Source organism: Aspergillus tanneri, assembly GCF_003426965.1.
Source record: "Aspergillus tanneri strain NIH1004 chromosome Unknown AapTan_3_pilon_pilon_pilon, whole genome shotgun sequence".
NCBI lineage: Eukaryota > Fungi > Ascomycota > Eurotiomycetes > Eurotiales > Aspergillaceae > Aspergillus > Aspergillus tanneri.
This window is the reverse complement of record NW_022984630.1, coordinates 269,098-290,356: the sequence shown is the minus strand read 5'-3', so window position 1 is coordinate 290,356 and position 21,259 is coordinate 269,098. Positions and strand designations below refer to the sequence as shown.

The following is a 21,259-nucleotide window of genomic DNA, read 5'->3' as shown; positions in this document are numbered from 1 at the left end:
CCCGAGCCGCCGCAAATGGTCTCCCCAAATGCATATGCATAGCCACTTAGTAGTTTGCCGTACTTGTCTCTCCCTCCTTCGCCAAAAAAGCCAATACAATTCATGCACCCTGTGACGCTGCCGCTGCATGGAATGCATTTAGGATGACGTCAACGATACGCTGTGACGTTTGGGTATTTCCAGCGCAGACGGCGGGTCCAGCAGATGGATTTAGGAAGGATCTCTTGGGAAGAATTCCATCAATAGGTGCGAGGCATCCCTGGTTGAGGGGAATATCAGTGCCGATCAGGAGTCGCATAGTATAGATAATAGCTGAGTGGGTGATGGCTGGTGGAGCATTAAATATTGCCATGTAATTCGTAGCCAGTACCAGTGAAATCAATTATAGCGGACCTGTCTAACGAGATGGTAATGGTGAGTTTAATCAGTGCCCCGTTATCCATCTTGTCTTCTGCTACTAGGTGAGATCCAAGTTTAAAGTATGCCGATCGAAGGTACGCTCTAACGGCGAGTTCCGCATTTGATTGATGGCTCTCATGTAAAATTGTACCACGGGAAGAGTATATTCCTCAATTAGTGCTTGAACAAGTATCATTCCTTTATGGTTAGCGGCTACTTGAGCTTTGAGGTCGGAGATATTGTCGGACACGTGCCGACTTCCAAAACATCCAGGGTACTGGCCAGGGATTAAGAGAATTTTTGAGATGCCCTTGTCGTCAAACTTATTCGCATGAACAAGTTTAAACGATGTGATCGCTGCCCCTTCTTGCCAAAGCTCTGTGGAATCAGGTGGCATCGACTTGCCTCCCAGTCCTCCGATGTCAGTATGATGACCACGAGAGGCTACATAGAAAGCAATTTCTTTCCCTGATCTTTCGAACACCGGTGTGATAACTGTAATATCAGGCAAATGCGTTCCCCCCACTTCTGGATGGTTCGATACGAGGATATCTCCAGGCACAAGCTTTCCCCGGTGTAGCTCATGCTGGAACTTTACTGCGTAACTCATTGATCCGAGATGAACAGGAACATGAGGAGCGTTGGCCACCAGACCGCCTAATAATTGTTAGCTTGTGTTATTCTTTACGAAGGCAGGACTTTTATACCATCTGGTCCAAATAGCGCACAGGAAAAGTCTAGGCGCTCTATTATGTTCAAGGAAGACTGATGTCTTTTGCAAAGCTTGAGCCATTTGCTCGGCGATGCTCATAAATCGATGACCAAATACTGATAATTGAATATGGTCTATCTCCTTGGGCTTTTTTATATATACCGAAAATCTGGTCTTAATATCGATGACAACATGAGATTGCAAAAGCTTTGCTTCCGCTCCTGGTGCAACCACGATTGTCTGCGTCTGGTCGATTATGATAGCTGGTCCTGGAACAATAACGGATGGCGACAGGTTTTGCAATAGGAATATGGGGGTAGAACAGTCTCCAGATCCATCGAAATATACCTTCGACTAGTTTAGATTAGTAATGAAATCGTTCCGTATCACATCAGCCCATACCTTTCGCTCAACTGTTTCTTTCGATACAGGAGTGAAGTTTGTGCTCTTTAACTCCTCCCCCAGTCGCGGCCTGTTCAGTCGGAGATGACCATTCGTCCCTATCCCCCTAACACGCACATCATCCACAATAATTGGTCTTTGGTTAGGGAAGAGAAAAGAAAATTCCCGAAGATGCATCATTTTGAATTCCTGTTTAAAGTCACCATCCTGGGGCTTTCGAACCATTATGGACGTTTCCGTTCCTTGATATCGCATGTTCAAATACAGTTCATATGATATATCTTCACTAAGGATGCCTTGATCGACAAGCTTCCGGTGGACAGTATCTTGAAGGGCTGATAGCCGCTGGTGAAGTCTTATTTCCGATTCACGGCTGTAGATTTCATTTACCGGTTGTTGAGCTTCCCGCACCACATTCGCCAATGCCATGCCTGTTTTGTCAGAATTATACTATCAACTAGTGAAAAACCTTTTACCATAGGCAGACAAGACACTTGAATATTTATGTATAATAACCGTTTTTATTCCCAGATTTCGTGCGACATCGCAAGCGTGTTGGCCACCAGCACCCCCGAAGACACTGAGATTGCGATTTTGATGCCACCCTTTGCTGTGGCCATTGTGGTTCTTCTGACTGAGAATTGTACTTTAATTGTGTTCTTATATTAATCTTAGAGACCAAAAAATTTGCTTCACTTTGAAGTTGGGTATTACGAACATACTTGAGGGACTTATAATCCCTGTTGACTGCAACCTAGAAGTCGATACGACAGATTTGCCAAGACGAAGCTATTGGTCAACAGGTTTGTCTGCGACCCCACCCATCCCCATCGCGTTGGCCAACCATTTTCCATCAGTCAGTCTTACTTGTCTTCATTTTTCGTTTCTCGAACTATCTGGCATCTGTCAATCCTTGAGGGTGTCGTTCCAATCCAAGCATCATATATTACCCATTTCGGAGGCTACATAAAGTAAATTCAAGAATGCCCTTAGACATAGTCGAAGTTTTCTCAGTCAATTCATCCAGCTACCACCATGAAAGATCCAAAGAACCCTACTGAGAGGGTTTCACTACGCGAGATAGGAGAGTTCTCTGGAGTCATGGACCAGGCAGTGGCCTACTTGTCCAAAAGCAGTCAATATCCGCCGATGTCACCAGAAGTGGAGAACAAACTTGTTCGCAAACTTGACTGGATATTGGTTCCAATGGTTAGTTTCAGAGGATTTTCCTTGCGTTATGTTAATTACTAACTGACAACGGTCAGCTGTTGCTCACTGCAACTTTGGGTGCGGTGGATAAGGTGGCAATCAGTACGGCAGCTATATACGGGCTGAAAGACGGTAGTGGATATTCGGCTTTATATACAAAAGAGATTCTTACTTGGATAATTAATTTAGACCTTAATTTAGTTGGCCAACAATACTCCTGGGCGGGATCTATCTTATCCATTGGTGTATGGTTTTGCGTTCCAGGTTGTCCATAAAATATGCTGATCCGGTTCCTGCAGGCAATCGTCGGCATGTGGCCCTCATCCTACCTGGTCCAGAGGCTCCCGTCAGCAAAATATTTATCCTTCTGTGCCTTCGGATGGTCAGTTATGGCTATGTTGATTGCACTATGTCGAAAATGGAGTGGGTTGATGACATTGCGGTTCTTTATGGGTACCATACCTTCTAGTGCTGCTCCAGAAAAATTCTGATAAGGATAGGGTGCTTTGAAGCGATAATAGTTCCCTCTGTCAGCCTAATCGTGGCAGGTTTCTATAAAAAACATGAACAGCCTCCAAGAAATGCGATTGTTTTCGCTGCGATTAGTTCGGTTATCAATGGTTTCCTCTCCTGGGCTGTTGGACATATCCCGAATTCCGCACCCTTAGCAACCTGGCAGTATCTGTACCTCATCATCGGTAAGCTATATCGAAATCAAACAGAGAAAATACTAAATAGGGCAGGAACCATTTCCATTACCTGGTCTATTTTTGCTTTCATTTTCCTCCCGGACACTCCTATGACAGCGTGCTTTTTGTCTGAGCAGGAGAAGTATTATGCTGTGCAGCGAGTAGCTGAGAACAAGACCGGGATTGTCAACAAGCAATGGAAATGGAATCAGGCCCTTGAGGCAGTTATCGACCCTAAGACCTGGATATTGTTTTTCTTCAACATTGCTATCAGTATCCCTAATGGAGGTAATGGATTTCTTTCCGTAGATTACCCCACAGTGCTAATTGCTTCCAGGCCTTACGACATTCAGTGGAATTATTATCAACAACCTCGGGTTCACGCCAGTCAAGACATCACTGCTCAATATGCCGACTGGGATTATGTCTACTCTCTCTGCATTCTTTTTCTCCTGGTTGGCGGCACGATGGACTAATCGCAGAAGCCTTGTTGCCATAATCGCAGCTTGCTTGCCAATTATAGGGTCAGTATTGGTATACAGCCTTCCACGCACAAATATTGGAGGACAGATGGTTGGAATATATCTAGTAAGCATTTTAATAAGTGCCGTATAAGAAATCTCTAAAACTTGCAATAGCTATATACCTACTTCGGGCCATACGTAGTTGGTAGGTGTTTCTCCCTGGCGATCGACATCTGCTAACTCTCCAGGCATCTCCATAGCCCAAGCCAATACAGCCGGTCACACAAAGAAAAACTTCCAATATTCGATCTTGTATATCGGATATGCTATCGGTGAGCCGTTCTTTCCATTTCGTTCAAAATTCAACCCAACACTGATCGACCGAGTAGGTAACTTAATTGGACCACAAACATTTCGAAATGAACAGGCTCCAGCATATACGGGCGGTTTTATTGCAATGTTAGCTTGTTATTGTGTCTGTATTGGTCTGATGGGAATGTATTGGATCTTGGTCATACGGCTGAATCGACGGCAGGAGGGCGTCGATCCGGAGTCCAGTGCTTCTGGTGATGAAAACCTGAAAGATGCGTTTACTGATCAGACAGACTTCGAGCGGAGAACATTCAAGTATGTTACTTGAGGAATCAGTGTAATATCCTGATTAATCGATTAATCGGAATTAAAGTATCAGGCTGGGCACGAATATGGTTTTTGCTTATTCGTATTCAACAGCTCAGGGGAGCTGAAGGGGGAAGACGAAGACTATTATCAGCTACACGTAGTCTAGGTGGAAATGACGTCTATTGACCCCCACCGTATCCCTCGTACAGCATCCGCGTGCGTGCCCACCCGACGGACATGTCAATTCACTTCATACCACGTATACGACTTAGGGGTAAGGAGTCGATGATGGCGAAACTGGCGCCAATGCGCATACTTCTTACGGTAGGTTAAATTTAGGGCATTGTATTCAGTGGGCCCTTCAGCATTTGATATGTGGAATTCCATCGTGTATCAACATCATCCTAGATGAACTTATTCTTCATAGATTGGTCTGGTGGATGAGCTTCTACTGTATCTTTTGCTGTTCCTTACGATCCAGACCGCCGTGACTCTTAGTCGAGCGAATGCAGAATGCGATCCGATCTCTCTGTCTTCCTGCATGAGATCATAGGCTGGTATAGCAGTACCATGGTCGCCCACTTTCAATGCAGAAAGAATATTACTAACAATAAGATTCAGAACATGTGCGGCACAACGGACAACTATATAATATACACCCTAATGCCATTGTCTATCTCTTCGGGATGACAAGATTCAGCTGTAGGACTTGCACTTCGACTTAATTGACTGGAAGACTCATTAGATGTAATAGCCTTATTGTATTTAACTTCAGATAAACGAGGCTTCTTGAAGACTTGGTCTTCTGGTTCTGCTTTCAAGTCACTACCGTCGATAAGAAGTTGATAGTCGAGCCTTTGGGAGAGCTGGGAGCGTTTACGCAGCCTTATACATGAATCACCTATTTATGAGTTGGGGAGTTGTCAGAGTATTAAACTTTTTCTTTAATGATGGAGCTTTGTCCTTTAATTGGCGTCTCAAAGTAAACAAAAACGCGACAGATGCGATGGGGCCTCGGTACAGTCTGTCAGCAATATTTTAGTTAACGGTAATATTGATTATTCAGCACCTTTCTGGGTCAAATGTTGTTGATGATACAGCATCATGGGATCGCGTATATTTCCTGTATCAGTCAGTTTACATTCTTCGTTCGTTTATCTCGCCTTTATAACGCGAGATGTTGTGGTAGTTTAGTTGAATCAGAGACCTAATTCAATGGAGGATCGATATTTGCAAATACGCGTATTTTTATGGTCGATAGAAGTAAATGCGGGATGGAGTGTACCGGAAAATATGGCGGTAATATCCGACGCGTAATGCTACGGACTGTCAAATGTTTGTTTGCCTATGGCCAGGCAGGGATCTCTGCACCATATGCTAACTCTGTTCAGAAAGGTGCGACTGGGCAGTTCAAAATATGTATCCACGTAAAAAGTGTCCCTGATTCTCATTCATGGTCTTCACTAGTTCCATCAGTTTCGGTAAACTCAACGCATCCTAGTAATCTCAATGCCATCTAAACAGCGTATCAACCGCAAAAATCGCCGAAGAACAGGCTGCCATCAGTGCAAAGGTTTGATACGAGTATTCTAATGTTCCAAAATCTGGTCTGCTGATGTCTGTGTACAAAAGATAAGCATGTTCGGTGCACTGAAGAAAAGCCACGGTGCCAGCGATGTGACAAGTTAGGTCTTAAGTGTGACCGTGGCCTGAAGTTGATGTATCAGGAGGATGCACTTCGGCGAGGAATCAGTTTTGGCAGACAAGGTGCGACTACTGTTAAGTATACCATATGACGGCACAATTAATAACTTGCTAAAAAGGGATATGGTCTAAGACTCAGCGTGCTGATCCTATTTCACTATCCTTTGATGTGGGGAGTGGGTTTTTCGCTATCCCGCTGGATCAGTACATCGGGCGGTGGATCTTCTTGAATACAACACCTACCGACTTTGCGGGTGATCGAAGCTTCTCCGAGGAGGATGATTGCGTTGATGTTCATCGTAGAGAGCTGCTCACAAATGCGATGGTGTGTCCTGGTACGCAGCTAACTATCACGTCATTGGGCCACCCACTTGCCGCCTATTCAAAGACAGAAGCCTACCTCCTTGATTACTTTATCCAAGGCATTGGGCCCCACTGCGCTTTGAGCCCAAATGACAATCCATATATATCACTAGTCATGCCACTATGTTTTGAATATCCGTCGCTCCAAAATTCTCTGTTGGCGGTATCTGGAAATCAACTTCGCCTCATAGGCGACACTCGCTTCACAAAGGAGACGCTAGTCTACAAAAGCAGGGCAATAAACGGCCTACATAAGGCAATCTCACAGGGCATTATTAATGATGGAGTGTTCGCGACCGTTCTCATGCTTTGCTTCCATGATGTAAGCGATGATTCCTGCAGTTGGTGCTAGTATTAACACGAAATTAGATATCCGATGGGTGTGATTCTTCCTGGATAATTCATCTCCATGCAGGTCTTGAGCTTATTAAATATACCTCAGACAATGGCTACGAGAGCTCCTCGTTGCTCAAATTTTTCAGGATGTATTTTGTTGCGCATGATATAATGAACCGAACAGTTTCCCAGGGTAAAATCCCTGGTAGAAAATGCCTTGACTGGGCTGAAAATGATGATTTAGATGAGGTTGGACGCTCAGAACGCCAAAGGAATTCTAATTTCTAACTCGGAGTAGATTGATATGATAATGGGCTGCTCACGAAGGTTAATGAGCCTGGTAAAAGAGATATCTGATCTGGCTGCTCAACTGGAAACACGCCACATAAGCAATTTCAACTACAACGCAAAGGCTATCGCAATCAAGTCATCCTTGTGTTCTCTTACGCAAACGCTACCCGCGCACTCTATGGGTCGCAACGACGTATCCCAGATTGCAGAAATCAAAAGACTAACTGCACTGTTATATCATACAGAGCGATTAGGTATTCATATGTCATCATACGAAGAACGCAATTCTTGTGTGAACAGAGCCCAGCCAAAACTGTTATCTAGCAAGACATTTAAGCAACACCTTGTTTCCAATATCATCCGCCTAATATCTTCGTTGCCGGATAAAGGAACACTTCTATGGCCCCTTTTTGTCCTTGGAAATTCAGGACTGGAAAACGAGGAGCATCGACGGTTCGTACTGGATCGCCTGAGCAGGATGCAGAGGACACGTAATTTGGGCAGTGTAAGGCGCGCCAGTATCGCAGTTAAACAGGCATTTCAGATGGTGGATTTGCACTTTAAAGGACGCGGACGGGGTGCACGCACAGTCGACTATATCAGCCTAGCATAGTTATACTAACATCCCCTGAATCTATCCGGGAGAATTGAATAAAAAGGTGAAAAACAAAGAAATAAAGTCGGACCGAGCGGATGCTGAGTAATGTGTAATATTTGGCCCACTTTGGTCGACAGAACAAAAAGGAATAATAGTTGAGGGGAACAAAAGGAGAGGAAAATGAGCAGTAAACAAATTAGGTGAAAATGTCATGTGATATAGGTCGAGGGCCAAAACGGCCTGTAGGGTCCGTAGGGGCAATAGGGGCAATAGGGAGAATAGGGACAGTAGGGAGAATAGGGACAATAGGGACAACGGGGACAACAATTAATTGGCTTGAGAGGTTAAACGGGCTCCAGCCCTTTACATAGTGGCCTTAATGGCTTGTCGTACAAGACCTTTAACAAGCAAATTATTCGCAATTTTTTACAAAACTTGGTATATACCATCCAGATGGTTCTTTTTTTATTAAAAAGCTTCAAAATGCACTTCCGCCTATACCAGAGCTCTCCGCGCCCGATCTTCACGCGTATGGCGAATTAACACCTACTCTAAAACTCTTTTTTCTCGTGTGGAAAACACCTGCCCAAAAAGCGCCCAAGACCTTGAAAGGAACGAAATGAAGCTTTTTTAAGATATTCACCACTAAGAGACTCACTTCAAAGCTCCAGCGAGGCCAACAGCATCCGCTCTACCATTATAAATGTACAGCAGAAGAGCTTGTGATAATAAGTAATACAGTCGGCAGAATAAGACGGATGCAAACCCCCCGGAGACGCCAAATTACTGAGAGAGAGAGAAATTCGAAAAACCGGAGACTCTGGTATACTCAGTACAAAACATGCCAAATCGATTAATAAAGGTCAGGAGAGAGAAAGAAGCTAGTTATATTGAGAGACAAAGAGACTAGATAAGCAGTAAAAAATTGCACAGCTAACCGCCAACCAGGGCGCCTACAGATGAGAGTTTGATATTATCAGATGCAGCAATAGCAGCGCAGCAGAGAAATAAGCATTTTTGGATAGATACTCAGGGTGAAAGGCGGTAGATAATGGGAATAGCCTCAATTTTGGGTTTACGGTGTGAATTGGGCTTGTGTGGTGCACCCCTAAGCCAAGGGCCGGGGGGGGGGATGTTACGCGTACGGTATTAATAGCTACTACTACAAGCATCCAACGCCTCTCTAATCTCTCGAACTTGATCTGATCGCACCTCGTCCTCCGCCGACACCAAAGCCGCAGAATGGAACACCGACGCATTCGTCTTCTCACGCAACAAACCCACATTCGACGACCGTACTCCCCCGCCGACAATAATCTCCAATCCATATCGCCGTGCCCGTCGTACCAGTCTCTCCAATGACAGGATACAATCCACGGCGCTCTTCCCGGGTCCCCCACTGGCCAGGATGGACGAGAACCCACACTCCGCGATATCCTTCAGGGCGTCTTCCCACCCCGACTCCGGGATTAGATCGAACGCGCGATGAAAGGTACAGGGTCGGCCCTCCACTTGTCTAACGAGGGATTTGTTCCGCTGTACGTCGACGGCCGGCAACTCGCCTTGGAGTAGAATGCCGAAGACAAACCCATCTACCCCTGCTTGTTTCAAGGCCTCTAAACTGCTCCGCATCATTGCGTACTCGATCGCATCATAGTGGAAGTCCCGTGAGTGCGGTCGGATCATCGCGTAGACCGGGATGGTGACTTGGGATTTGACGGTCGCGACCGCGTCCAGTGTCGGGGTGAGGCCGCCGGAGGCATAGTCGTGGCAGAATCTGAGAAACCAGGAATTAGTATGGTAATTGGATTGGATGGATTGTGACAGACTTACTCGATGCGATCAGCCCCAGCTTGAGCGGCTGTGAGGGCCGACTGGGGGCTAAAACAGGCGATCTCGAGCGTGGTCATGTTGAAGAATTATAAAATTGAGGATGCAAGGATAGTGGGAGTTTTCCCCGCGTGGTCGTAGTGGGTCACAAATATATGCCGAGGGAGAGAGACCTTGCAATACTCCGTACTAAGGAATGCAATAGATCTGAATAACTAGAAGAATAAAATAAAATAGAAAAAAATAGACAGATATTATCATAGACACAAATATAAGAATTTAATGGTACATAGACAAACAGAAGTATGAAACAGTCCGTACTCCGTAACGCTTTGGAATAGAAGTATATATACTACAAAAACAGAGAGGGTGGGTGAGAGAGAGGATAGATTAAGAAACAAATTCATAAGAATAGGAAAGATACAAGGATTCACTATGTGAGAAAAACATCAACCATCTACAAGGATTGCACAGACTATTGCCTTCCATTGGATTCACTCGTAAAAGATACCATATTAGGCTGTCTCAAATGGCCACATCAGTATAGAATATCAAGACAAACTATTCGGCCAACCTAAAACCCGGGCTCTTAGTGAGCCATAATAAACAGTTATATTGGAGTTTCAACATAAAATAACATTCGAGTCTGAACCGTCGACAATGTAATTGAATCAGCCACGAATAGTGCCAACTCCTGCATCTATAACGACATTTATACTGCACACTCAGACAACCAAGCCTTACGCAATCGGGCTTCAACTCCCTCCGTTGGAAAGGCATGTTCGCGCCTCATCACCGCCAGTACCTCCAGCAGTGCAGTCTGCTCTCGTGACTCTTCAAAATACTCCCCACAAGTAATAATGCCCATCAGGGCCTCAAAGAAAGCTGATGGTGAATGACGATGACCCAACGCTACGCCGCAGAGCCGACACACGATAGCACGTACATCCTGCATCATCGCGCGATGTCCCGCCGCTGATCCCGGTCCCAGATGCGGTCTCGTCGGATCGAATACCAGCAGCAATAGACGCGCCAAGTCGCCGTGATTCGTTCCCGTGACGTGACTACGGTCTAGTAGCCAGATCTCAGGGAAAATCTCGTCAGTGTCAGCATCAGGGTCCCGCAAATAGAGCGGATCGAAGGATGGAGGAAGCGAGGAATGCAGTTCGTCCTGGTAAGCCATGAGTTCTTTCCAGCGATGGACGGATCGCACGGGGGGTGCGTCCCGACTGCCGTAGCAGTATTCGAGCACGTCGGCACAGAAGATGATGAGACGATTGGCCCAGATGTCATCCGTAGTAGGAGACAGCGAGCGAAAGGAATGACAGTGTGCCAAGGGGAAGTTAAGCGCCCGCTGCTTCATGAAGGAGCTCAATACTTCCTGGCGCAGCGCCACCCAGAAAGCGGCCTGTCGCAGACGATCAGTGGGAGACGACCAGGGCGACTCGACGCAAGGCACCTGGGCTGAGATGAAGACGTTCAGCATGCGGAGAAACACCTCCTGGTCCTCTGGATCCTCCCGCAGCGGCGCGTCCATCTCCTCGTCGGTGCGCAGAATGATCGCTGCCGCCAAGAGGTTCTCGTTGTGGATCTGCCCTGGATCCATACTGAGCGCCAGTAGGTCTCGGATGCAGACTGTGTGATAGTCCAGTGCGGACTCCTCTGTTAGCTCCCGAAGACGGTGTCCCTGCCACTCGACCTCGCCGTAGTGATTCCGATGCCGCGGTAATCGCACGAGATGTCGCGCGGACGTTGTCAGGATCGCCATGCGCAATGGCGTGGACGATCGGGCGCGATGTGGCACGACCAGGGTGAAATGACTCTGGGGATCGCACAGGTCGAATCGCGCCGCCAGCTCATCGACATAATACCGCAGCAGGATGGCGGCCTGTCGGTCGGCATTCAATACGAGTGGGCGAGCGGGAACTGGAGGCGCAGGAAGGCGAGGACAAGAAGAGACAGGAAACACACCATTTCGAGGCACCCCGGGGTTGATCATCTCGTCATCCAGCCAAGTGTTGGCCATGACGTCGGCAGTCTCATCCACAAAGAGCCAACGCCGAGCGCGAGGCAACATCCATACCTGGTCGGGGGAGAAACGACGCGAAACCAGGCGGAACTGCACGCGGGGAGAGCGCACGCATGGCACCTGTAGCGATTGGCAGCGGTCGCATATTTTGGCTGAGGAAATGCATTTCAAATGCCGGTCTGTACGCCAAGGTTAATAGCAGATTGGACGCGCAGACAGATGAAGACTTATCTACAGGCCAAGCAGGGAGGGAGGCGGGACATGGCACAGACAGTCGCCGAAAATTGCGTCTTTGGGAAAAGGGGTAAGCGAGACCGGAGGAACTGTTTTACCTTAATATTTGTATATCACGATGGAGTCTTTCCCCGCGTCTCCACAGTCTGGGCACCAATCATGAGGCCGGCAATTACAGCGTCAGGATGATGATGCCAAAGTAACACTCTGAGGTAAGGGTGAAGTAGGTTTGGTTTCCCTTATAAATAAAGATTCTGCTAGTCCGCCCCTCAGATATCTCTTCCGACATCCCCGTCGATGAACACACAACCATGGCCAAACCTGACACAACCGCCGAGCATATTGAACAGGTTTCGGACCTGACTCCGAAACAATTGCCTAACGATGACATTAATGCCCTTCCTCTCAGCTGGTTTGTTTGGGTAGTCGCAGCGGCGGCCTCCATCGCCGGGCTGCTATTTGGGTATGATACAGGTATTATCTCGGCCGTACTGGTGTACATCAATAAAGACCTCAACAACCGCATTCTCACCCACAGTGAGAAGGAAATGATCACATCGCTCTGCTCCGGAGGAGCCTTCTTTGGTGCCATTGTGGCAGGTTCGACGGCAGACAAGGTAAGTGGTCCTCCTGGTTTGTCCTATCGCTTTATCCCCTGTCCCTGACACTCTCGCAGTTTGGCCGCAAAACGTCCATCTATTTAGGCTGCATGCTGTTCACTGTTGGTGCCGTCCTGCAAGGAGCCGCCTATACCATCGCCCAAATGACGGTAGGCCGGTTCATCGTGGGTCTAGGCGTTGGGTCGGCGGCGATGGTTGTGCCGCTGTACGTGGCCGAGCTGGCCCCTGCCAAAGCCCGCGGTCGTCTCATCGGTCTGAACAACATCTGCATTACCCTGGGCCAGGTTATTGCCTACGCACTGGGAGCCGCTTTTGCATCGGTACCCAATGGATGGCGTTATATGGTAGGACTCGGAGGAGTCCCATCGATCATGCTGGCATGCATGCTGCCCTGGTGCCCAGAGTCCCCGCGGCATCTCGTGTACAATGGTCGGCACCAGGAGGCACGATCGGTCCTCCGCCGCATCTATCGCCAGGCCTCCGAGCGCCAACTGGACGGCCTCAGTGCCTCGATTGCCAGCGCATGCGACGAGGCGCGTCGTAACAACGAGAATGAAAGTCGGTGTAGCAAAATCAAACAGCTCCATCGGGATCCTGCAAACCTACGAGCCCTGTTCAGTGCCTGCGGACTCATGGTGATCTCGCAGATGTCCGGATTCAATACATTGATGTACTACTCGTCCACACTGTTTGCCATGGTCGGCTTCACGAATCCCACGGCCGTGGGGCTCGTCGTCGCAGGGCCGAATCTATTCATGACCTTTGTCAACATGATCCTCGTGGACCGACTGGGTCGACGTCGTCTTCTGCTAAGTACCGTCTGGGGCATGCCGGTGGGATTGATTGTTGTTGCTGTCGCCTTTCGCTTCATCCCGGTTGATACAGGGACGCTGCAGGTTCCTTTGACCTCGTCGCCGTCAACTCCGGCCATTGTCGTCTTGGTCTTTGTGCTCTGGTTTGTTTTGTTCTACGGCGTATCGGTCGGCAACACCGCGTGGATGAGTACCGACTTCTTTCCCCTGGAAGTGCGTGCCATGGGCACCATGTGGCTGACCTGCTCCAACTGGGGTAGCAATGTCATTGTGTCCAGCACTTTCCTATCCATGATGCAAAGTATGACTCCGTCAGGGACATTTGGCTTTTACGCCGGTATCTGTGGTCTGGGGTACATATGGATCTACCTCTTCTATCCGGAGGTGTCGGGGCTGCCGTTGGAGGAGATCAGGCAAGTTTTTGAGGATGGTTATGGGTCCAAGATGAATCGCAGACGAGGAGGGACCTGATGGTGGTGCTGGTGTATAGTATACTGTTGTATTTTGCGATGATGATATGGCGATAGTTGTCGCTGATAGATCGGCACCAGATGTTAAACAATCTGTTTAATGATTGCCACGATGAATTTGATGGACATGACGATGGATACCGATTAGAAGACATGTATTAGGCGTGGTATGTCACCTAATATTACAGTGCGCTACTATATAAGGCACTCAGGAATGGCCAACGGTCTTTTAGTCCAGTGGAATAGTTAAGATCCTGAGCTTGGCTATAACAGCATGGGTAGAGACGTAGGTGTTATGTATAGTGGGATTCATGTGCTATTATCTTGAGAAGCAAAACCATTCGACTATTAAAAACCCGGCGTCAAGGGCTGAACTCATAGAGCCTATAGAATAGGTTACATGAACAGTTGAAGGAAAGAAAGAGTGCTATAGCCAAGCTCAGGATCTTAACTATTCCACTGGACTAAAAGTCCGTTGGCATCAGATATTCCTGAGCACCTTATATAATTGCGCACTGTAATGTTAGGTGACGCACCACACCTAACAGCCTTAGTCTGAGCATCGTCCTGGGTTTAACCCGTCACTCGTGACGTGTATGCAGAATTTTTAAGTTAACAACTAAAATATCGACTTGAATAAATTATCATAGATAAAATCTATAGAATAAATCTAATTATAAAATATATTTAATTATAGCATAGACTGATGGAATTAAAATTAGTTGAAATTTTGGATTTTGTATGGGAGAGGGTGCCCGAATCCGGTCTTACAGCCCTATCTCGTCTCGTCTCAGCTGCCGGAGTCTGGCCTCAACTCCGTGAGGATCCGCAGGAATTGACGTATCAGACTATCGCCGATGCAGCTAAGCATCAATCGGGGTCCCAGAAAGGTAACCCCAGTTTTGATTGGCCATCCCGCAAGCCAGCCGGTCGTCTGACTCACTCTATTTTCTATACTAAACTTCCTCCGGTGTATCTCCCATCAGTGTTGTTGAACACCATGGCTTCACAGCAACTGCCACTGCAAGCCCACCCACAACCTCCTGGGTACGTTCCCCAAGGGGATCAACTCCTGCGTGATGAGGAGAACGCTCCCGCATCGGCCTTTTCCATCGTCGAGCCGCCTCCGCGGCTGTCAAGCATTGCCAGCCACGCCACTGCGGCCAATGGTCATTTGCATGGGACCGGGGAAGACGGCTTCCCCGATGGAGGCAGACAGGCTTGGTCGGTCATCGTGGGCTCTTTCTTCCTTCTGATGGCCTCATACGGGATGATGAACTCGGTCGGAGTGCGGCAGAACTATCTAGCCGCACATCAACTGTCACACTACTCCACCAGCGATGTTGGATGGATCCCCGGCCTCTTTGTCTTCGTGGGCCTCAGCCTCGGGGTGCAAGTAGGGCCCCTATTTGACCGGTACGGGCTGACGTGGGTGGTATTTGCCGGGATGTGCTGCTACATTGCTGGTCTGCTCCTCCTGGCCGAATGTACGAAATATTGGCATTTTATCTTGACCTTTGGTGCCCTCGCCGGTAGTGGTGCTGCGCTGCTGGCTACCCCTGCCATGGGCACCGTGGCGCACTGGTTCCAACGTCGAGTCGGTCTGGCAATGGGCGTCGCTATGGCTGGGGCGGCGTGCGGTGGTGTTATGTTCCCCTTGGTGTTGCGGGCAGCCCTAGCGCGGTTCGGGTACCGCTGGTCAGTGAGGTTACTGGCCTTGTTGGTAACGGTGATGTGTGCTCTGGGGACTGGCTTGTTGCGGTCGCGTCTACCGCGTGGACAGGCCAAATCAGCCATAAACTGGCGCTGTTTCCAAGACGCACGTTTTAACTGGCTGACCCTGGGCATATTCAGTACGTCTGTAGGATTTCACCTGGCAGATGTGCTAGAGTTGACAACTTGTTAGGTCTAGAGCTGAATGTCTTTGCCAGCCTTGGACTATACCCAACCTACGTGGTCATGCAGGGATTCAGTTCCAACACCAGTGCTATCCTCTTGTCCCTGCTCAACATGTTAGTCCTCCAGTTGTCTGATCGGTGTAATATCTATCAGGGCTAATACGTTATGCTTAGAGCCTCCTTCCTAGGCCGTCTATCTGCTGGCGCTGTCGCCGATAAATACGGTCGTCTGAACACGCAGATCTTGTTGATTGCCGTGGGATTCATTACCATCTTTATTGTGTGGCTACCCTTTGGGAGCTCTCTGGTAGGTTTGTACACCTTTAGCATTCTGTTTGGATTCGTCTCGGGCTCGTTCCTGAGTCTTGCTCCGGTCTGCGTTGGACAGATCTCGAAGGCAAGCGAGATCGGCGGACGGTTTGGTACCTGTTACTCTATTGTCAGCTTAGCGTACGTTTCCTCAGCCGTTGCAGGGACAGTATCCATGATTGATGTTGAGCTCTAGGACCCTCATTTGCATTCCAATCGGTGGTGAGATGCTCGAGACCGTGGGTAAGCAGGCTATGGTCGCATATCTCGGCAGTGTGTTGATCCTGGCTTTTGGGCTATTTGTCATGGCACGATGGGCCTGTTTGAATTATCGCTGGAGCTGGAGGGCCAAGCTGTAGCACAGCTGCTTATTTCAGCGTATGCTGTACTTCAAGGTTTCCCGTAGTCGGGGGTATACGTATCCTAAGTAGAGGTCGATGGACCCGTTCGGGTATGAATGCGATTACACTCCTATTGCCGTCACCTTCTATCCAGAAAATATAGACAGGACCCTTAAACTGCAGAACTTGTTCAATTACTTTATGTCTTCCTCGCCGGCCCAGTGTCACGTGTGCACTTCCTAGATCCCTCTAGGGAGTCACAGCTGCCACTCTTCCATCGACACTCATCAGCCATGTCAGCCATGTTTCACACCACCGCTGGCTTGATGCCACCGGAAGCCCAGCTGAGGGGTCCATCTCCCCGCTCACCTTCGATCTCAGAAAACCAACATGAGAAATGCTTAACTTTCAGGCACAGCCTAGAAATGACTTGGAGATCTCATATTTCAAATTATCTATGCAGTAGAGAACAAAGGAACTTATTTTGTAATCGATATTCCAATATCCATGACTGGATCACATTCTTTAAGGACACATCATCCAACCACCCAGTTCTGTGACGCCCCCAGAAGCTGACCGGCTAGAATTGGAATGCTCTGTCCGCCGTCCTGCGTACATAGAGTTGGCATCCTTTGTAAAGATACGAGGGCCCGGAATTGCCCAAACAAGCACTCATTACTCGCAACGGCTCCTTCCTGTCCTAAACTGACTAAACAGGCGATCGACGAGGAAAGTTCATGGCGCAGAATTAGGCCAGGACGTGGGATCCCAGATAGATCGATCAAACGTCCTTCACTTGGAAGGGTAATATCCCGTACTGTAAAGAAGGACCAGGGTTCCTCCGCATGCCCCTTGATTGCTACTACATCTTGTGATATAGGAGTCCATGGCGTGTTAAGGTCTTGTTCTCCCCTGGCAGCGAGTGACATATAAATCGGAGAGAGTACAGCCCCATCCGTAGTGATTGGGAGCCCTTTCTCAGTTGGGGTAGTCCATTTATTCTGAATCGTGCCCGGGATACCTGTGCCAAGAAATGACTTAGATGCCCAACCGAGGCCAGGGATGTTAGCAAATTTGGGCCCCGGGATAAATAAGAGCTCCTGGGGAACTCGAGAGAGACTGTGCAGGAAATGCTTCATCCGGTCTTCAGCATCTGGAATTTCCAGCAAGGGACCGGGATCGATCCCCATGATGGTAGAAATACAGAGAGTTTCATCTGCAGATCTGCTCGTTGCGCGCCACGGAAGCGTTTCGAGAAGAGATAAAAGGATACCAACCCAGGTTGGCTCATTCTCCATCAAGGAAGCACCGGTTTCCACAAAAGAGCCGTAGTGAAGGCGAAATACTAAATGGCGAAATGGTAAACTGAGCACTCCAGGAATCGTGCATACAAGGGCCGTCTCGTGATCGAGGGCGGATTCCAGAAGCGTCCAGTAGTTCAAAATGCCATCCCGGAAAATGAAGTACAGATTCTCGACATTCAGGCAGCCTTCTTGGAGCGTCCAAAGGCGACGTTGCCACGAACAGCAGCCAAGCCGACACGTTTGTTCGATGATATTGGAGCAGGGGGTGCGTAGCAACTCCTCGTCAAGTACAAGAACTGCGGATGCATCGCCATATATTGAGCCCATTCGACGGATCGACTGTTTGCGACAGGGCCCCGATACTGGGACGCAGAGCGTGTCTATCCAAACACCAGCTTTGTCCCGTATCAAGGTGCCATCATTTACCCATATCCAGTATATCTGGCATATAGGAAGGGCATTTGCAGCTGGGTTACCAAGCCCCTGGCTCCAGACATGTGAAATAGCCAGGTAGGCCTTTGAGGGATCCCGGCGAACGACTTTGATTGACCCATCTTTCTCGTCCACCCATACGACTGGTAGAGCCCCATCGTTAATAATATCCTCTAAATTTTGCAAGTCAACATGAAACATCCGACATTCCTGGCTATCACACAAGTCGGCGTGTCTTATCATGTAGTTATCCTGGAGCTGATTGCAGGCAGCAAAGTTAGGTCGACATCTCTCATGCGACATGCGTATTTTCGGAGCCAGCATCCCAAGGTAATATGCTAAACTGGCATCCATCAGACCGTAGCCAGCAATCTGATTCGGACACCACCCGGCATCCATAATCCTCCGGACAAGCAACTTTTCCATCAGGCCAGGGCCGTCCCCAGTGACTGCATTTGACACCATGGCAATTTGCTCGCCCATAAGAACCCCTTTGCTGTTTGGCAGGTTACTCACGAGCATGAGCAGACCCTCACAGAGAATGGTAATCGAAAGCGCAACTGGCCAACGCTCTGGGCACACGCTCCCCAGAGTAACCGCCATTGCCCCAGGAGGCCTGAAACTGGCGTATCGACGCACAGTGTCTACAACAGTTTCTATCCGACTAACCGAGACAATTATCTCTTCACCCTGCTGTCGATTAACTGACTTGATAGCTTGCCGAATGTAGTAATCTAACTTCCGTGTTGTCACGCATCCGCCGCAGACAAACTCAGCGGGGATAAGACGAACTCCACCGGCATCTAGGATTTCGGATAAAGTTCCGAAAAATAACCACTCCTGGAAGATGGCGGTCCGGTCATGAGCTGTATATCCACTGGGGTCGACCCATCCTACTTCGTCTGATTCACAGATGTCAGGGTCGAATCGTCTGCGAGCCGGATATGTTAAGAAGTCACCACCGTCATATGGCTGTAGGCACAGAAATGGGACGGTGACCGGAGAGTTTATAGACCTGACCTCGGCCTCAATCTCCGGGAGATGATCCATTCTGTGTTGGATGGATGTCACTTCTACCGAATAGTTTCCAAACCAGGACTATGGGCAAAGCCCTTTCAGTCGATATTCGGACGAGGCTCTCGGAGAAAATCGCAACGTGTCCTTGGCATCTGCCAACTAGCGCTACTATTAGCGTCGTTTGATCTACATGGTAAAGTCCTTGATTATCCATGTAATAGCAACTATGCAACTCGGGATATAAAGACCAGATATTGTCTGAAGTGTCTACATTTAATTCTGAATGTGCTCTAGGCCAGTCTCTGGAACAGTCTCCCTGTGGCCTTTTCTGACATGATTAGCAAAGGGGCCATAATAGTAATTGTGCGCGGAGGCCCGCCACACGATGATTGTACTAGCAAGGATAATGTTAGCTCCCTCAGTTGCTATATGAGCCTGAGTCTACCAACCTCCAAAATGTAAATAGGCATCCGATCCAGTAACTCACAAACGCTAAATGGGGCCCATGCCAATTGCCCAGAATAGCATTTTCTTCCTCCATTGACGCCCCGGAGATATATGGACTCCACATGTCGCTACAACGATTGTCGTCGCAAGGGCCGCCGCCAGCTGGAAGACACTTGACGCAGCAGCGTTGAGCTGCCAAGTCCACTGGATGAAGCGTGCCTCTGGCTCCGGTCCGAACAGGCCAAAGAACACAGCAGTGCCAAAGATAAGTGCCAGGAAGATGCTGTAGAATATGCTGAATGCGAAGCTGGCGACAAAATTGCTCATGTCAATGCTAGTGGAAATCCCGGTATCTCGCGTTTTGGTAGACCGTTGTACTACTGTCAATTAATGTATATCGGCTTACAGGAACATTTTGCTGCAAGGGTTCACAGGATATACATATGCCTCAAAGCGATTCCTCCGCTCAAGAAAGCACCCATGGTAGTCGTTGCCAGTTGGTACACGGCGAACTTCATGCGGCGAAGATAATAGATCTTGTTCCGCATGTAGGTGTGTTTGAGCTTGGCACCCTGGGTTCGTGTCGTGACATGTTCCAGATGTGCGGCGCCATGGTCGAAGGATGTTAGCTATTTCGTGAAAAACATCTTGAAGGGAGTGAATTTTCATGGCTAAGCAATGGCTATTTAATGGAGGTGAGAAATCACACCCATGGCTCCAACGTCACAGGACAACGAGGCATGTTTTGCTGGCATGTCGAGAGATTTACCTGCAGAAATTAAATCAGAGATCAGCAAGTAAGCGATCACGGACCTGATGTGATATAAATTGATGTGTCGTATCTGGTCCCGGTTAAACCTCCTAGGGACCCGGGATCTTCAGGTGCTTAGAGAATGCCCCGGCCCAGTTGGAGACGCTAGAGTTCGTGGCATGAATCCTGGAGCCCTCCAGGGCCCTCGGGACCGGTAGCACCTTGGCATCTTGATTTGCAAATGCTCCAGTTTTCGCTGTACAGCGAGAACGCCAGCCTGCCAGAAATAAAACGCTGTTTGATCTCCCGTGCAGGAGAAAAGAATATTACACCACCATGTTCTGGCTCGCGGAAATTAATTGCAAGAGCTTTCCCACGTTGTCACCTTCTCTTCTTATTCTGGAGGGCGAATTCTAGGCCTTCGCACTTGATTTTTTAAGATATTCTCTGTAAGAGTGCGTAATGTTTCATTCAACTTTGACCTTTTATCAAAATATATCACAACATCGTTTACAGGCGCTCTAATCCTTCTCCATTGTTCTGCGTGTAGAACAGAGTGGGCTGAACCGCTTGAGGTAGGTCTTTTCTCCTCTTTCTTTATAAAACGCGCCAGAACAAAGTTAGGATGAAAAGGGCATAACCTGTCACAGGCTGAACCTGTAACATACTATATAGGGCGCTAGATGCGACTGATCGAAGATCAGTCGTCTTGTACCTTTTTATATGTCAAGTGGTTTTATCTCTACTAGCGCAGAGACAACCAAACCGTCACATACCAAACTGCTTTCCAAGCGCCTGTGATGTTCTTCGCAGATAAAGCCTTTTCCCAAGCTGGATAGAACATGGCAAAAAAGTCCCGCTTGCTAATAGCGCTTAGGCCTTGAGATTGATGCAAAAATTCCTCCAAACGACTGCTGTAGGCCATGGAAAGCGGTCCAAAGATCCCAACATCAAGCGGCTGTAGAGAATGCATAGAA

The 21,259-nt window shown here is 48.3% G+C and overlaps 8 protein-coding genes across 8 annotated transcripts; 3 read left to right on the top strand and 5 right to left on the bottom strand.

Annotated features, from left to right (window-relative positions):
* Positions 1-457: 457 nt before the first annotated feature.
* ATNIH1004_003897 (uncharacterized protein) lies at positions 458-1,942 on the bottom strand (the record flags this gene model as incomplete). Its single annotated transcript, XM_033568569.1, has 4 exons — positions 458-1,056; positions 1,107-1,164; positions 1,274-1,465; positions 1,514-1,942. The coding sequence occupies 4 exons, from the start codon at positions 1,940-1,942 to the stop codon at positions 458-460; spliced, it is 1,278 nt and encodes a 425-aa protein (XP_033427375.1).
* A 606-nt stretch (positions 1,943-2,548) lies between these two features.
* Positions 2,549-4,515, top strand: ATNIH1004_003896 (uncharacterized protein; the record flags this gene model as incomplete). The annotated part of the gene is made up of 10 exons (XM_033568568.1): positions 2,549-2,722; positions 2,779-2,854; positions 2,924-2,967; positions 3,022-3,175; positions 3,223-3,420; positions 3,466-3,699; positions 3,749-3,999; positions 4,050-4,080; positions 4,124-4,207; positions 4,265-4,515. The coding sequence occupies 10 exons, from the start codon at positions 2,549-2,551 to the stop codon at positions 4,513-4,515; spliced, it is 1,497 nt and encodes a 498-aa protein (XP_033427374.1).
* Positions 4,516-6,005: 1,490 nt separating this feature from the next.
* Positions 6,006-7,197, top strand: ATNIH1004_003895 (Zn(II)2Cys6 transcription factor; the record flags this gene model as incomplete). The annotated part of the gene is made up of 5 exons (XM_033568567.1): positions 6,006-6,069; positions 6,129-6,263; positions 6,320-6,885; positions 6,933-7,148; positions 7,195-7,197. 5 exons carry the CDS (start codon positions 6,006-6,008, stop codon positions 7,195-7,197), a joined length of 984 nt encoding a protein of 327 aa, XP_033427373.1.
* Positions 7,198-8,937: 1,740 nt separating this feature from the next.
* Positions 8,938-9,698, bottom strand: ATNIH1004_003894 (copper homeostasis protein CutC; the record flags this gene model as incomplete). Its single annotated transcript, XM_033568566.1, has 2 exons — positions 8,938-9,565; positions 9,622-9,698. 2 exons carry the CDS (start codon positions 9,696-9,698, stop codon positions 8,938-8,940), a joined length of 705 nt encoding a protein of 234 aa, XP_033427372.1.
* Positions 9,699-10,330: 632 nt separating this feature from the next.
* ATNIH1004_003893 (uncharacterized protein) lies at positions 10,331-11,644 on the bottom strand (the record flags this gene model as incomplete). The annotated part of the gene is made up of 1 exon (XM_033568565.1): positions 10,331-11,644. One exon carries the CDS (start codon positions 11,642-11,644, stop codon positions 10,331-10,333), a length of 1,314 nt encoding a protein of 437 aa, XP_033427371.1.
* A 548-nt stretch (positions 11,645-12,192) lies between these two features.
* On the top strand, positions 12,193-16,349 carry ITR2_2 (monocarboxylate transporter; the record flags this gene model as incomplete). The annotated part of the gene is made up of 6 exons (XM_033568564.1): positions 12,193-12,498; positions 12,558-13,614; positions 14,506-15,636; positions 15,690-15,795; positions 15,856-16,131; positions 16,187-16,349. The coding sequence occupies 6 exons, from the start codon at positions 12,193-12,195 to the stop codon at positions 16,347-16,349; spliced, it is 3,039 nt and encodes a 1,012-aa protein (XP_033427370.1).
* A 518-nt stretch (positions 16,350-16,867) lies between these two features.
* Positions 16,868-19,117, bottom strand: ATNIH1004_003891 (uncharacterized protein; the record flags this gene model as incomplete). The annotated part of the gene is made up of 1 exon (XM_033568563.1): positions 16,868-19,117. One exon carries the CDS (start codon positions 19,115-19,117, stop codon positions 16,868-16,870), a length of 2,250 nt encoding a protein of 749 aa, XP_033427369.1.
* A 459-nt stretch (positions 19,118-19,576) lies between these two features.
* On the bottom strand, positions 19,577-20,273 carry ATNIH1004_003890 (uncharacterized protein; the record flags this gene model as incomplete). Its single annotated transcript, XM_033568562.1, has 3 exons — positions 19,577-19,865; positions 19,973-20,160; positions 20,241-20,273. 3 exons carry the CDS (start codon positions 20,271-20,273, stop codon positions 19,577-19,579), a joined length of 510 nt encoding a protein of 169 aa, XP_033427368.1.
* Between the last annotated feature and the right edge of the window lie 986 nt (positions 20,274-21,259).